The sequence below is a fragment of the Passer montanus genome, unplaced genomic scaffold, assembly GCF_014805655.1.
Source record: "Passer montanus isolate IOZ18808 unplaced genomic scaffold, ASM1480565v1 scaffold96, whole genome shotgun sequence".
NCBI lineage: Eukaryota > Metazoa > Chordata > Aves > Passeriformes > Passeridae > Passer > Passer montanus.
This window is the reverse complement of record NW_024375034.1, coordinates 324012-337713: the sequence shown is the minus strand read 5'-3', so window position 1 is coordinate 337713 and position 13702 is coordinate 324012. Positions and strand designations below refer to the sequence as shown.

The window sequence follows — 13702 nt, the reverse complement described above, 5'->3', positions numbered from 1 at the left end:
GTGGAACAGGACTGGAACATCCCTTCCAAAGCAAACCGTTTTGGGACTCTGTGAAAACCTTCTCCCTCCTGAGGAGGCATCTGCCTCAGCATCCTGTCCTGGCTGCCAAGCCCAGCTGGGAAGGTTGGGCATATTCCTGTGGCTACCTTATGATCACTGTGGCGGCAGGGCTGCAATTCCATCCCCGTTTTTCCTCACTGGTTGCAGAAGTCCCACTCCTGCCCGGAGCACGGCCAATGTTGCCATCTCCTGGTGGCAACTGGTCCCGCTGAGCTGGATGAGGTGAGGGGCTAGGCAGGGACAGTGGGCTCCTGGAACCTCCCTGCAAACCCTTCTGGCTCCATTCCCTTGCTGGGACTTTATCAAGACAAAAGATCTCTCACCCCCAGCCAGTGTGGATGGTTAGTTTGCACATTTTTTCTATTTGTTTTAGTGTATGGAACTACTTGAAATGCAGATATTAGTTCAAATCACGTATTGCTTCTAGTACAAAAATGAAAATGTTTATGCTGCCATTAATATGAAACATGCAATCTGTGAACTGTAGGCATGTCATGGACTAATTTTTCTTTGTTGCAGCCTCAAGCAGGTAAGGTTTTGACTGGATATGTCACCTTGGAATCTGGGTAAAAGTCATTAAGTGAAAACTTAATCTTATCCAAAATGTCATCTTTACTCTTCTCTGGGCAGCAGTCTGGCTGGGCTGTGGGGTGACCTGAGCAGAGCTTCCACTTGTCAGAGTCTCCTGTCACCACCCAGGGGTAACTTCATGGTCCATCTCAGATGGGGAAACAGCAGGAACCCCCAGGTGGGGTGCTGGAGGACAGGGATGCCCCACTTGCAGCTGCAGCTCCATGCTCCATTCCTGTCGCCCTGATTTTATAAGTTTTTCTAAGCCTTCTGATGTTTACATTCTTGTAACGAGCTTTCTCACACACATTATGTAAATAACTTATTGTTTTGTATTCTTTTATGGAGGAGGAGAAATTCGATGGGCTGTTGGTTTGTCCAGTGGCATTTATAGATTTCCAAAAGTAAATCCAGTTACTTTTGGAAATCTATAAATGTTGGAGTCAGAAATTAAAAGTGCTTTTGTACCTTGAGAGAGCTGCGTGTCTACGTCGTGTTATTTTGTGTCCTACGGTGACACCATTCCTAGAGTAGATATTTTCACCCCTGATGAGGGGGAGAGAATGATGCATCTGACTCCATGGGTATCAGAAGGCTAATTAATTACTTTATTATACTATATTATTCTATACTATATTACATTACATCTAAACTGAATCTGCCAAGCACTCAACTGCACAGAATCTCGTGACAGTCCTGACTCACACTCACACTTGGCCCTGACAGGCCAAGGAAACAAAGCACCATCACTTTGGGCAAACAATCTCCATATTGCATTCTACTTTTGCACAAACACAGGCACAGCAAATGATAAGAATTGTTTCTTCTTTCTCTGAGGTTCCTCACTGCGATTCCCAGAAAATATTCTTGGGAAGTTGTGCCTTGCTTTTCTCTGTGAAGAGAAATGCGGCCACACGTTCCTCCCTCCCAAATTATCCCCCCAGTCCTGGAAGAGGCATTGCTTTTTGTAGGATATCCCTCGGGGCTGGCAATGAACTGCTTGAGTGTGTCTCAGCCCACAAGGCAAGCTGTAGCCCTCATCTCCTGCCCTGGAAGCACCCAAAACAAACCATCAATCAATCTCCACTCACTTCCAGAAGGGACCCCCACAGCAACACCCTCCTGCTGGCATGCAGGAGCAATGGAGCCCAAAGCAGGTTGGAGGGACATGGCAGTCATATTGTCTGGAAAAATTCCTTTGTCAAGATTTCTCTCCTGGGAGGCTGAGAAGCCTCAGAGAAAAAGGAAAACAGTATTATCTCATTTGCTTCTCCTGTGTTGTGCTGCTTTGGAATGTGGTTGCAGATTGTTTATCCAACAGGTGATTGTTTCATTGGTTTCATGTGAATTGTTTTGACTTTTTGGCCAATCAGTGCCAAGCTGTGTCAGACTCTGGAGAGAGTCATGAGTTTTCATTATTATCTTTTTAGCCTTCTGCAAGTATCCTTTCTGTATTCATTAGTACAGTATTCTTTAAAATAATATAGTATTTTAAAATAAAAAATTAGCCTTCTAAGAACATGGAGTCAGATGCATCATTCCTTCCTTCATCTGGGAACCCTGCACATACAAGAGAGGGATCTCACAGGGCTCCCCAGTCCCTGCAGATACCAAACACAGCAGGAATGGTGAGTGATGAACAGGAGACTGGCAAGCAGATAAAGCAGAATGTTTCCTTTTTTTTTTTCTATTTTTTTATTATTAGACTAGGAAATATAATTTATTGCATAAAAATTAATTTGTTACAATAGGAATGCTAAACTTTATTTACAGTTCTTTAGTTTACAGAATAAACAGACGAGGGTTTAGAGGACGCCACCGGGCCCATCCCCTGAACATATAAATATGGAAACACATTTTGGGGCAAGAGATGGACACTGCCAGGCCACGGGGCTGCCTTGGCCAAAATGCCTGGCTGGAGAAACCCCTGGGAGGTGTGGAGGGCACCCACGGGAGAGGGAGGCAAACCCTGCATCCCCCCTGCCCTGCTCCTGCTGCAGGTTCCCTGGCCAGAAAAACGGGGAGCAGCTCCCCAACGATGCACTTCAGCCAAGCCAGGTGGCTGCTGCCTGCCCAAGGGGAGGTGAACAGAGATGGAGGGGGATGGAGTTTCCCACCCGTGGGCAGGATGGACGGATGGACGGACAGACAGACACACATCCCAGCACAGTGATCCATAAACCAGAGAATGGGAGTGAGAGAGATTCCCAGGTGACCTGAAAGAGCATCTCATCCCTCAGAGAACCCCGTGGAACTGAGAAAGGAGCCCTCGAGCCCACGGGCAGCTGGATTGATCCACAGACTCTTTATTGCTCTCCAAATCTGCCTTTTCTTCCTTAGCGCAGAGGGTCTCAGAAATGCTCAAATGCAACCCAAAGGACAGATAAATCCTTTCCCATGTGACACAGGAGCTCTCCCAGCAGCAGTTTTCCCATCCAGCACAAGGGGAAAAGATCCCTTCTCTCCCACAGCCTTGAAAACCCAGCCAGAAGTGAGCTCCAGGGACCCTGAGACACAGCAGGGAGCAGCTCAGTGCTTTCCAGCAGTGCCTCAGGAGCTGCCCAGGGGAATGCTGTCATGCCCAGCAATACTGAAAGCTCCTCCCGAGCTGCCCTGTGCAGGTGATGCTCTCCAGGCTCCCTGAGTGTGCTCCTGTGCCCAGCACTTTGTGGGATGGCACAGGCACTCCAGGACACTGATCCAGGGCTCTGCAGCCAGAGCAGGACATGCTCCTAATACTTCCACTGATGGAGAATCCACAGCCTGGCCGTGTGACCTAGTCTAATCCTGAGCTTACCACCCCCTTCTGATTTTTTTTTTTTAAACAGACAAATTTCTAAGATACAGCACTCAGTGAGTAACTATTTCTACCTCCAGGCAACCTAAATTTTTTACCTTCATCAAGACACCATATCCTGTGTGAGGAACCTCGTTCCTGCCTACCACTTGATTACTTTCCACTCACCCCACAGCTTCTCCATCGTTATAAAAAGCCTATTCCAGGGGAAAAACAGGAGCTGCAGTGAGGGATGGAAACCTGAGCACTGCTCATGATGCTGTCCCTCATGTGAAAACGCTCAGCCTGGTTGGCAGCTTGGGAATACCAGAGTATCCCTCCCTGAATCCGTGCTGAAATACTGCATCAAAATCTAGGCAGGAGTGCAGGGACCTGAAGTGGAGGCAGTTTGAAGTGGCCACATCGCAGCCCACCAGCCCCTGCTCTCCCCTGACCCCTCCACACCTGCTCATCACCTCCCTCTGAGCCCCAAGGCGAGGTTTGGGGTGCTCACTGCAAAATCCTGCTGGGTTTACAACATCCCCCCCTTTAGCCTCGAGTCCGGAGGTTGGTGCAGGACTGAAATCTTTGGTTTGTACTGAAGTTACGTAAGTGAAGGCGTAGTCATCCTAAAAAGCTCCCCCAAACCATGCCAGGGAAGAATTAATTAAAAATACCCACATCTGGATGCACTCTCCCCACCCTGAACCCTAAATACAGGGCAGCATCCCTCATCCCTCCTTGCAGGTGGAGTGGGACCCATCATTCCCACTGCCAGGGAAAAAGGACAAGGACAAAAGCCTTGGGAAGGGTCTGAGCTGGCCCTGAAGCAGAGGGGTGGAGAGGCACTTCAACCTCTGGACTCCCTGGGGGTCCCAGGACATGTAAACATGTTTTTCTCAACTTGGATCACACGCTTTTCCCGACAAAAGTGTGTCCATTGAAATCTCTCTGTCTGCCACCCTGACCACAGCGCTGCTCTTGCCCTCACACACCAAAAAACCCAAAAGATTTATAAATCTTTTTTTCTTTCTTTTTTTTTTTTTTTTTTTAAAAAGGACACATCCAAAGATCTGGATAATAAATTATTTGCGTTTCCTAAGAAACTTTTTTTTTTCCTTTTTTTTCTTTCCTATTTGCCTCGTTAAGCTGCCTGAAGCCTTTGACAGAAGTTAAGCCTGGATTGTATTCATCTCTTCAACGCAAGAAATGCTATTAAAGGAGGAGGAAGGGAACCCAAAAAGAAGAAGGAAAAGGAAAGCCCCCATCCCGACTCGAGAAGCCCTAATTCCTCCCCGTGCCACGAGGAGGAGGAGGAGGAGGAATGCTGTGTAACACTTGGATTGCTTGTAAACGCTGAGGATGGGTCTCTAAGGCTGACAGTGGTGCAGGAGAAGCAGCTCCTCCCCGCTCAGCACGGATGTGCCTCCCCCTGCCATCGGGGGAGGACCCTTCCTCACCCCCTGCTTGGTCCTCCTGGCCCCCCAGGCGTGGGGAGCAGCATCAGCAGTCCCCCTCTGTGGCCATGACCACCAGCATCTCGCTCTTGCCCATCTCCTCTAAGGCACTGGCCAGGGTGTTGAGATCGCCGTCGTCCTGGTGCTCGGCTTCCCACAAGTCCAGGAGCACCCCGGTGGGGCTGGCTTTGGTGGCAAAGTAGTTCAGATACCTGAAAGGGAGAAGCAGGAGAGGGTTGGGCTGCTGTGGTGCCCTTTGTGGATGGCAGGAGGGAGGATGCTGGGCCTGTTTGGAACATGAACTTGGATGGGAATGCTGTAACGCAAACGCCAAAGCCCTCAGAGACCGTCTGCAGTTTATTCATGCAAAAGCAATGTAAGGTTTGCTTTGCTGAAATTACCCTTTCTCCCTTTGGTCCTGGGGTGAAACCAGGTGGGAATGGCACAGCCATTGTCCCAGATAAACAAGGGCCATTCATAGTGACAGGAGACACAGGACTGTGGCACAATTGGATGGCAGAATTGTTTGGGTTGGAGGGGACCTTCAAGATCATCCAGTTCCAACCCCCCTGCCATGGGCAGGGACACCTTCCATTATCCCAGGGTGCTCCAAGCCCTCTCCAACCTGGATTTGAACACTTCCAGGGATAGGGCAGCCACAGCTTCTCTGGGCACCCCATGCCAGGTCCTCACCACCCCCAGGGGAAGAACAACTTCCCAATATCTCATCTAAACCTCTCCTCTTATAAAATTTAAAACCATATCCAAGGATAGAGATGGATATAACTATGCAGAGCAATATCCTCATTTATGGATGGACCTATACAGCTGGACACAACCCCCCTGGATGGCTACAGCTGACAGGGAGCACAGAGTGGAGCCTCCCTGCTGGGGGCACAGGAAGGGAAAGCAAAGCCTGGGGAGACCCACCGGTCCATGGAAAGCTTCTGGGCGAGAAGTCTCCAGTCGTTCCCCCTGGAATTGGGAGCATCCAGGCTGTTGCAGATCTTCTGCCGGATGGAGAGGGGGATTTTGAAGGCGTAGGGTCCCACCTGGGTGGTGCTGGTGGTGGTGGCACCGCTGTGGTGGGAGCGCAGGGTGTCGGAGGAGCTGCCGTGCTGGAAGAGGAAGAGACATTGCTGAAATGTTCCAGACGTGTCCCCAGCTGTCCCCACACCTCCCCTCCCCTCTGCTCACCTCTCCCAGCGTGACGTGGAGCTGGAAGATCTGCCCTTCCCCTTCCACCTGGCGGACGCAGATCTTGCAGGTGAGCTCGGTGGAGGCCTGGCTGTACCTCTCCAGCGTGAAGGTGCAGTGCAGAGCTCGCTGGCTGCCGCTCCAGATGTGGTAGAAAGGGATTTCCTGTGGGCCACCAAAGCACGGGCTCAGCCAAGGCTCCAGCTCCCACCTCCTCCAGCCACCCCATGAGGGATGAGGTGGGACAGCAGGACCTTGTGGGAATCCATAAAATCAGAAGGTTTTGGAAAGGTGCAAAAGGCAGGCCTCAGAGACAGAAGAGGTGTGATTAGAGCTAAGCTAAGCCATAAAATAAGTCAGCAGAAAAATTATGTAAAAAGTAGAAAAGTAAGGACAAATGGGACAACGGTCTGTGCATTAATGCTTGACTAGAATAACTCCCTAAGCTGCAGAAAAGTATATCTGGAGAGATATTAGGAAGTTCTAAGCTTAATAATGGAGTTCTGTGCATTGTGTTTGAAGGCTTACAAACAGGTATTGTATTCGAAATAAGCAAACATTTTTTTAACCAAAGGTAAGTGTGCTTATAGTGGTTGGATGGAACTGCTGTCAGTATGCTTTTGCTTTGTGTGATTGGTCAAAAAACTTATAAAGTAAGTTGTAACATTAAGTTCTTGGTCTGCTGCCTGGGATGTGAGCTGCTGGCACTTTCCCATTGTCATAACCATGTAATAAGACTGATGCTGGAAAATAAAACAGCTCAAGACACGTTCCTAGCAGTCCCATCCCATTTGTGATTTGTACATAGACCCCAGCAAGGATAGACCTCACAGAGAGCATCCATCCAGAAAGACCAGGAAACTGATCCCCTTCCTCCTCCATCCTTTTGGGAGACAACACAGCCCTGTGGTGCCTGGCTGGAGATGAGCTCCCAGTCTGGAAGACCAGCTGCCCCCAGCTGCCCCTCACCTGGTACTTGGCCAGCAGTTTGCTCCTCCACAGCGCGTGGGGGATGTCGTGGATGGAGAGGCGCAGGTTGTGGTAGCTGTCCTTGAAGGGCAGGGGCTTGGGTTCCTCCAGCAGGTACCCTCCCAGTGTCCTCTCCAGCTCCAGCACCTCCTGTGGGCAGCAGGACAGGCAGGGTGAGGCGCAGGAGAAGGGCAGGGGCTGCTCCTCTGCCCAGCTCCACGCCCAAAGCCAGGACGGGGAGAGGAGTTGCCAAGAAGAGCATGGAGAACAGCTTTTGCCACCCCAAAAGAACGTGCCAGCTCATCTCATATACCAGCCCCACCTAAAACTTGAATTTCCTAATGGGAGCATCCACAAATGTCTCCTTGGAAAACACAAAGCTCCAACACAAGGAGCTATCTATCTGCTTTTAACACCATCCCTTCATCACACCAGCAGCTCTTAGGAGAAAAAGACAAGCCAAGAGCCAGAGCCCTGCCTGCATCCCCACCTAGAGGCACCACATCAATCCTAACAGGATCCACTGGACAAGTCAGAGAGAACCAAACAGCCACAGCACTGGTGGGTCCAGGCAGCCAAAGCATCATAACTCCAGCTTCCCGTGATGCACTGAATGTTATCTATGCCACAAAACCCTTCCAGGGCAGGGACAGACATGGATCCCTGCAGGATCTATAAAAAACCTGCCCATCAGCAGCCAAACCTCTCGTGTAATGCCTGCAGGAGGGGTCCCAGCAGAGGAGCTGCACAACACACTCCCTGTTTCCTTGGCAGAGGACGAGGAAGGACAGGCAAAGCAGTAAACATCTCATTATTTCACTGTGGTCACTTTGCAGGCAGTTGCATCAGGTTGTCTGCTCCCCAGGGCCAGGCCATCCTGAGAGGCACCAGGCAGCATCCTGCTGCCAGCACAAACAGCTTTGGGAAGGGGATATTTACCTTCAGAGCATCTGGCGTGTCCTCCAAGCAGTAGACCTTGAGGCTGTACTCCAGGGAGGTGCAGACAGTGGGGGCAAAGATGGCCAGCTGGAGCCTCTTGATGGCTGACCTGGAGTAGGACTCCCCCACAAAGACGTAAGTGCCAAGCTGGTCCAGCAAAATGTGGCAGGACTTGGCCTCCAGCTGGCAGTAGCAGGGAGTGTTGAGGGTCTCCTCATCCAGGGTCACAACTTCCTATAGAGACATCAACACTGAGGCTCAGCCCATCATCCAAGGGGTCGTGCCTGCCCCCCAGGGTCTCTCTGGCTGCAGGTTGCCCCCTTACCTCCCAGTTTCCCTGGTGGGACTGTGTTTTCAGCTGGTAGATCCAGTCCGAGGAGCTGATGTCGGCGCAGTGGGGAATGCTCAGGACCACGGGGCGGCACAGGAGCAGGCCCGTGGGCCCGCAGGTCACTGCAGGGCTCAGCACTGTCTGTGTGCCCTCAGAGGGCAGCCTGGGGAGGGACAGGGGACACACGTTGGACAGGGAACTCCCTGGTGGCCAGCGAGGAGTGGGTGGCCAGCGGGGTGACTTACAGGGCGGTCTCAGCCTTGTTGAGCACCAGGTACATCTCGTAGAACTTCCCCTGGGGGATGGCTCCGTGGGGTACCAGCAGGCTCACCCCTGGAACAGCACACACATGGGTCAGCCACAGGCAGTGAGGGAGAAACCACCCTCCACCCCAGCCAGAGAGCACAAGGAGAGCAGGGAGACAGGGCAGCACAGAGAGGAACATCTCCAGATCACAGAATCATGGAATGCTTTGGGTTGGAAGAGACCTTAAAGATCACCCAGTTCCAGCACCCCGGCCTTGGGCAGGGACACCTTCCACTGTGCCAGGCTGCTCCAAGCCTTGTCCACCTTGACCTTTCAGACTTCTGGGGATGGGGCAGCCACAGCTCCTCTGTGCTGTCCCATGGCTGCACTGCTTGCAGGGATGAGCCAGGCCAATTCTTTTCCTTCACTAGGAAGGAAAATCCTAATATCTGGGATTTTTTGCAAAGTGCTGGCCCTGGATCAATGGCAGGGAAAGACCAAGGCAAGCCCAAGGAGGCTGTAACCTCTAGCCTGAGATGCCTACCTTGGGAATGGCTTTCTGCCTTCCTTCCCTGAGCCACGTTTGAGATAGCAAAGGGCTGCTCATGCATGAACAAGATGATGGCTGAGCAGCCACACAATCCCAGCCTGCAGCTTACCTGTGCCTGGCACAGTCAGCCTTCCCCCCAGGTAGCCAAATGTGCCGCTGGCACTGTAGCCATGCTCGCGGGGCAGGCTGAGGAGGTGCTGGGAGCCCAGGCCTTTGCTCCTCACGTTGGCAAAGTGGCCGTCCCTGCCGGTGTCCCCCGGGTAGGTGCCGGTGGCGGGGACCCCCCCCAGCAGGTCCGTGCTGTCGTGCAGCCCCGGCGAGGAGGAGGCCGTGGAGGAGTTGTAGACCTTGATCTTGAGGCTGGGCAGGGGGTCCAGCAGCGGGGAGTTGGTCATGGGGATCTTGTCGGAGGAGTCCTGCAGGGCGTACATGGGGCCGCGGTACACGCCCGCGCTGGCCGTCAGGTCCGGCTGCATGGACGGGTGCAGCAGCTGAGGGTTGTCTGTGAGACAGGAAACACAGCTGGGATGAAGGCAGCAGTGGAAACAAGGGCATGGAGAAGTACTGCTTCAGTGGGAGACATCCCAGAATGGTTTGGGTTGGATGGGACTTTCTCATCACATTCCAAACCCCTGCCATGGGGCACCAGACCAAGCCTTTCAAAAATCAGTATATTCCCTCAGGAAGATGGGACTGGGAGCCCAGTGAGGACCCACCCTCTCCTGTGACTTTCCTTCTGCTAGACCTAAGGCTGGTGAGGACCTCCATGGCTCTTACCATGCCGGGACGTCTTGAAGTTGACCGGGTGGAACCCTCCGGTCAGAGCGGCCGAGGAGTCCGTGATGTCCGTGTCGAAATCCCGGCGTCTCCTCCGGTACACCACCACCCCCACGGCCATGAGGATCACGATGAAGACAAAAATGGCCACCACCAGCCCAGCGTACAGGGCCACATCGCCTGTGGCCTCCAGCACTGAGAGGGATTAAAGACATGGAGGTGAAAAAAGGGGGCAGCAGAAAAGCACGGCAAGACCCACCGTCACTCCCCAGTCCCACCACTGACTCAGGCATGGGTGGAAGGACGCGCCCTGGGCCTGCTGGAAAGGCTGGCAAGAGGATGGAAAGTGTTTTCTAAGAGCAGGAAGTCAAGAGCAATGCCAGAGAATGAGATGGAGGTGAAGCCCTCAGACCTTTGGAGGACACCTGGCCACAGCTCGTGGAAACTTCATCTGAGCACCAAGAGTCCCAGAAACGTTGGGTTTGTGCAGCTCAGGTTCATGAAGCTGTGAGCAACCCTCACATCCTGACAGAGACAACCCTGAGGAGCCCACAGGAGTTTTGGAGTGGGCTTTAGTTGTTCCATCTTCCCACCCTTTCCTCGCCCAGCTGCCAGGGAATCCCTACCATGGGTTCAACAGAACAAAACCACAGGAACAAACAAAAAAAAAAATGGCCATGAAATGAGCACTTACGGTGGCTTTTGGGCTCGTTTAGAATTCTTTTATCTGTTAGGAAAAACAAAGTTAGAAAAGAAAAAGGTGAAGGTGATGATGGGGATGAGGTGAAACAGAAAGTGGGAGGTAAGCCAGCCCAGGGTGAGGGGTGTGGGAGATCAACATCATTCCCTGGGGCATTCCAAAACCCAGGTAGAAGCATGGTGACAACATCCCCATGCCTGGGCAGTAAAGGGGACAGTGGTGTCACACAGCAGCAGGTGGCAGCATTGGCTGCCTTCAGCATGCCCACTCACAGGTAGCAGCACCATTACCATCATTATGGGTTTATTTCTCAAAAAAACACCTCCAGGACTCCCAGCAGTGACCCAGAGGAGGTGTTTTCATGGTGTGGCTGAGAAACCCCTCTTGTTGCCCTGCTTACCCACAACCAGCTTTACTCCAGCACAGACCCCAAACCTACAGGGGTGGGACAGAGGCCTCAATGTCAGCAGCACATTTAGATCCCCCAAAATCCCCAATATCTCTTCCTCCAGGTAAGAAATAACTCTGGAAGGGGCGAATCTGCTTGAAAACACCTTTTTAAAGGCACCACTTAAAACTCAGGTGGCAGCGGCTGCTCCATCAGCTTGGAGGCACAGCCAACAAAGCGCGGCCAAATGCCGGAGCGCCACAGCCAGAGTGGCATCTCCTGAGGCACGTCCCCACGCCTGTGGCCACCCTCCTGGGTACTCACTGTGCAGGCAGAGGCCGTCGGTGCAGTTTTTGGAGTCCAGCAGCACCCCGCTGCAGTCCTTGCCGCCGTTGCGGGGCGCGGGGGCCGCGCACTCGCGGCTGCGCCAGTGGGTGCACTCGGTGCTGCATGCCGACCACTTGCTCCACTCCGTCCACGCGCCGTCCACTGCGGGCACCGGACACGGCGGCGTCAGGAAAACCTGCCCACTTTGGGCAGTGTTATCCCAGCGCTCCTTAAAACCAGCTTGTTCCAAGCCCCTGCCATTGGCAGCGGCACCTTCCACTGTCCCAGGGTGCTCCAAGCCCCATCCAACCTGGCCTTGGGCACTGCCAGGGATCCAGGGCCTGCCCACCCTCCCAGGGAAGAATTTCTTCCCAATATCCCATCTAATCCTGTCCTCTGTCTGTGTGAAGCCATTCTCTGTTCTGCTGCCACTCCAGGCCCTTGTAGATAATCTCTCTCCATGTTTATTGTAGGCTCCCTTGAGGTACTGTAAGGCTGCATTTAGGTCACCTCAGAGCCTTCTCTGGTCCAAGCAAACAATCCCAACAATCCCAACCACAGCCTGGTGTCACATTCACATTTTATGAAAAATCCCTTGGCCCAGGATTTTTCTCCTGGAAAGCTAAGAAGCCTCAGAGAAAAAGGAAAATAATTTCATCTCATTTGCTTCTCTAGTGTTTTACTTCTTTGGAATGTGTTTGGAGATTGTTTATCCAAGAGGTGATTATATCATTGGTTTCTGCTGTGAATTATTTTGACTTATTGGCCAATCAGGGTCAAGCTATGTCAGGGCTCTAGAAAGTCACAAGTTTTTATATTATCTTTGTATCCTTTCTGTATTCTTTAGTATAGTTTAGTACAGTATTCTTTCATATTATATAGTATCATAAAATAATAAATGAACCTTCTGAGAACATGGAGTCAGATTCATCATTCCTCCCTGCCAAGAGGGTCCCCACAAATACAATACCCGGGGCACAGGCAGCGTGGGCATGGCAGTTTCTGAACCCTGCTCACCTGGGCAGAGGGTGGTGCAGGTGATTTTCTGGAAGGGCTGCCCGTCGCAGAAGGAGCCGCCGTTGAGGGGCGCGGGGTTGGTGCAGGTGCGGGTGCGCTTCTGCCAGCCCCGGCCACAGCGGTTGTTGCACGGAGACCACTCGGACCAGGTGGACCAGCCACCATTCACTGCAGAGGAGATGGGCACAGTCAGCTCTGGAGCCCAATCCATCAGCTAAGTCTCGGGCTGGTGCTAAGCCTTGAGTTCTTACAGCTTCTGTGACCCCCTGTTACAGCTCAGCCTCATGAGCAGCAAACCACAAAACTCCCTCTTGTATCACCACCCTGTGCCCCAGATGCTCAAGTCTGCTTTGGTCCTTTCTCCACTTGGAAAATATTTTTGCATCTGGCCCTGAGGAGATCTTTGATTTCATAGCAAAGTTCAGCCAAATACAGCTTTCCAGCTGCTTTGAGAGTCAGAGCGATCCATCTGGATCCAACCTCCATCCACGCTCCTCCCCAGCCGAGAACACTCAGAAATACCTCCACCCCTCCACCTCAAACCTCTCCTTACTGCCTGTGGAAGCCATTAGAGGCTCCTGTTCTGCAGGTCATCACCTAACACCATGCACTAATTCACTTCTACAACCATTCACTGCAGAGGAGATGGGCACAGTCAGCTCTGGAGCCCAATCCATCAGCTAAGTCTCGGGCTGGTGCTAAGCCTTGAGTTCTTACAGCTTCTGTGACCCCCTGTTACAGCTCAGCCTCATGAGCAGCAAACCACAAAACTCCCTCTTGTATCACCACCCTGTGCCCCAGATGCTCAAGTCTGCTTTGGTCCTTTCTCCACTTGGAAAATATTTTTGCATCTGGCCCTGAGGAGATCTTTGATTTCATAGCAAAGTTCAGCCAAATACAGCTTTCCAGCTGCTTTGAGAGTCAGAGCGATCCATCTGGATCCAACCTCCATCCACGCTCCTCCCCAGCCGAGAACACTCAGAAATACCTCCACCCCTCCACCTCAAACCTCTCCTTACTGCCTGTGGAAGCCATTAGAGGCTCCTGTTCTGCAGGTCATCACCATGCACTAATTCACTTCTACCACTCCCAGGAAGTGCCCATAATCCCCCTTGGCTTGGGGACAGAGCCAGCACCACAGGTCCCCTTCCCGGGCCAGTACCGTAGACGATGACTGCAGCCGTGGTGCTCCGGCGCTTGGCCACGATGTTCTTGGCCATGCAGGTGTAATTGGCAGTGTCCAGCAGCCGGGCCTGCTTGATGATGAGGTTGTGATCAATGGTGATCAGGAAGTTGGTGTCCTGGCTGGGATCGATGACATCCTCGTTCCTCAGCCACTCCACCTGGCAGGAAAGCAAGGGATGGGGGTCAAGCCATCACCAAGACCAAAGATGTCCT

The 13702-nt window shown here is 52.3% G+C and overlaps 1 protein-coding gene across 2 annotated transcripts in view; it reads right to left on the bottom strand.

Moving 5' to 3' along the window:
- Nucleotides 1–2340: 2340 nt before the first annotated feature.
- The window catches only part of UNC5B (unc-5 netrin receptor B), a 56429-nt gene continuing 45067 nt past the window's right edge, over nucleotides 2341–13702 (bottom strand). Inside the window, exons 5-17 of one of the 2 annotated variants that reach the window (XM_039696266.1) lie at nucleotides 13467–13647; nucleotides 12305–12472; nucleotides 11285–11449; nucleotides 10567–10599; nucleotides 9873–10067; nucleotides 9205–9597; nucleotides 8545–8632; nucleotides 8294–8462; nucleotides 7969–8202; nucleotides 7030–7179; nucleotides 6061–6225; nucleotides 5794–5981; nucleotides 2341–5075 (exon numbers count right to left, since the gene is read on the bottom strand). In XM_039696266.1, the coding sequence (XP_039552200.1) occupies nucleotides 4910–5075; nucleotides 5794–5981; nucleotides 6061–6225; nucleotides 7030–7179; nucleotides 7969–8202; nucleotides 8294–8462; nucleotides 8545–8632; nucleotides 9205–9597; nucleotides 9873–10067; nucleotides 10567–10599; nucleotides 11285–11449; nucleotides 12305–12472; nucleotides 13467–13647 (2295 nt within the window). In that variant the 3' untranslated portion in view covers nucleotides 2341–4909. The remainder of the gene's footprint in view (nucleotides 5076–5793; nucleotides 5982–6060; nucleotides 6226–7029; nucleotides 7180–7968; nucleotides 8203–8293; nucleotides 8463–8544; nucleotides 8633–9204; nucleotides 9598–9872; nucleotides 10068–10566; nucleotides 10600–11284; nucleotides 11450–12304; nucleotides 12473–13466; nucleotides 13648–13702) is intronic. The other variant, XM_039696267.1, reaches the window with a different exon arrangement.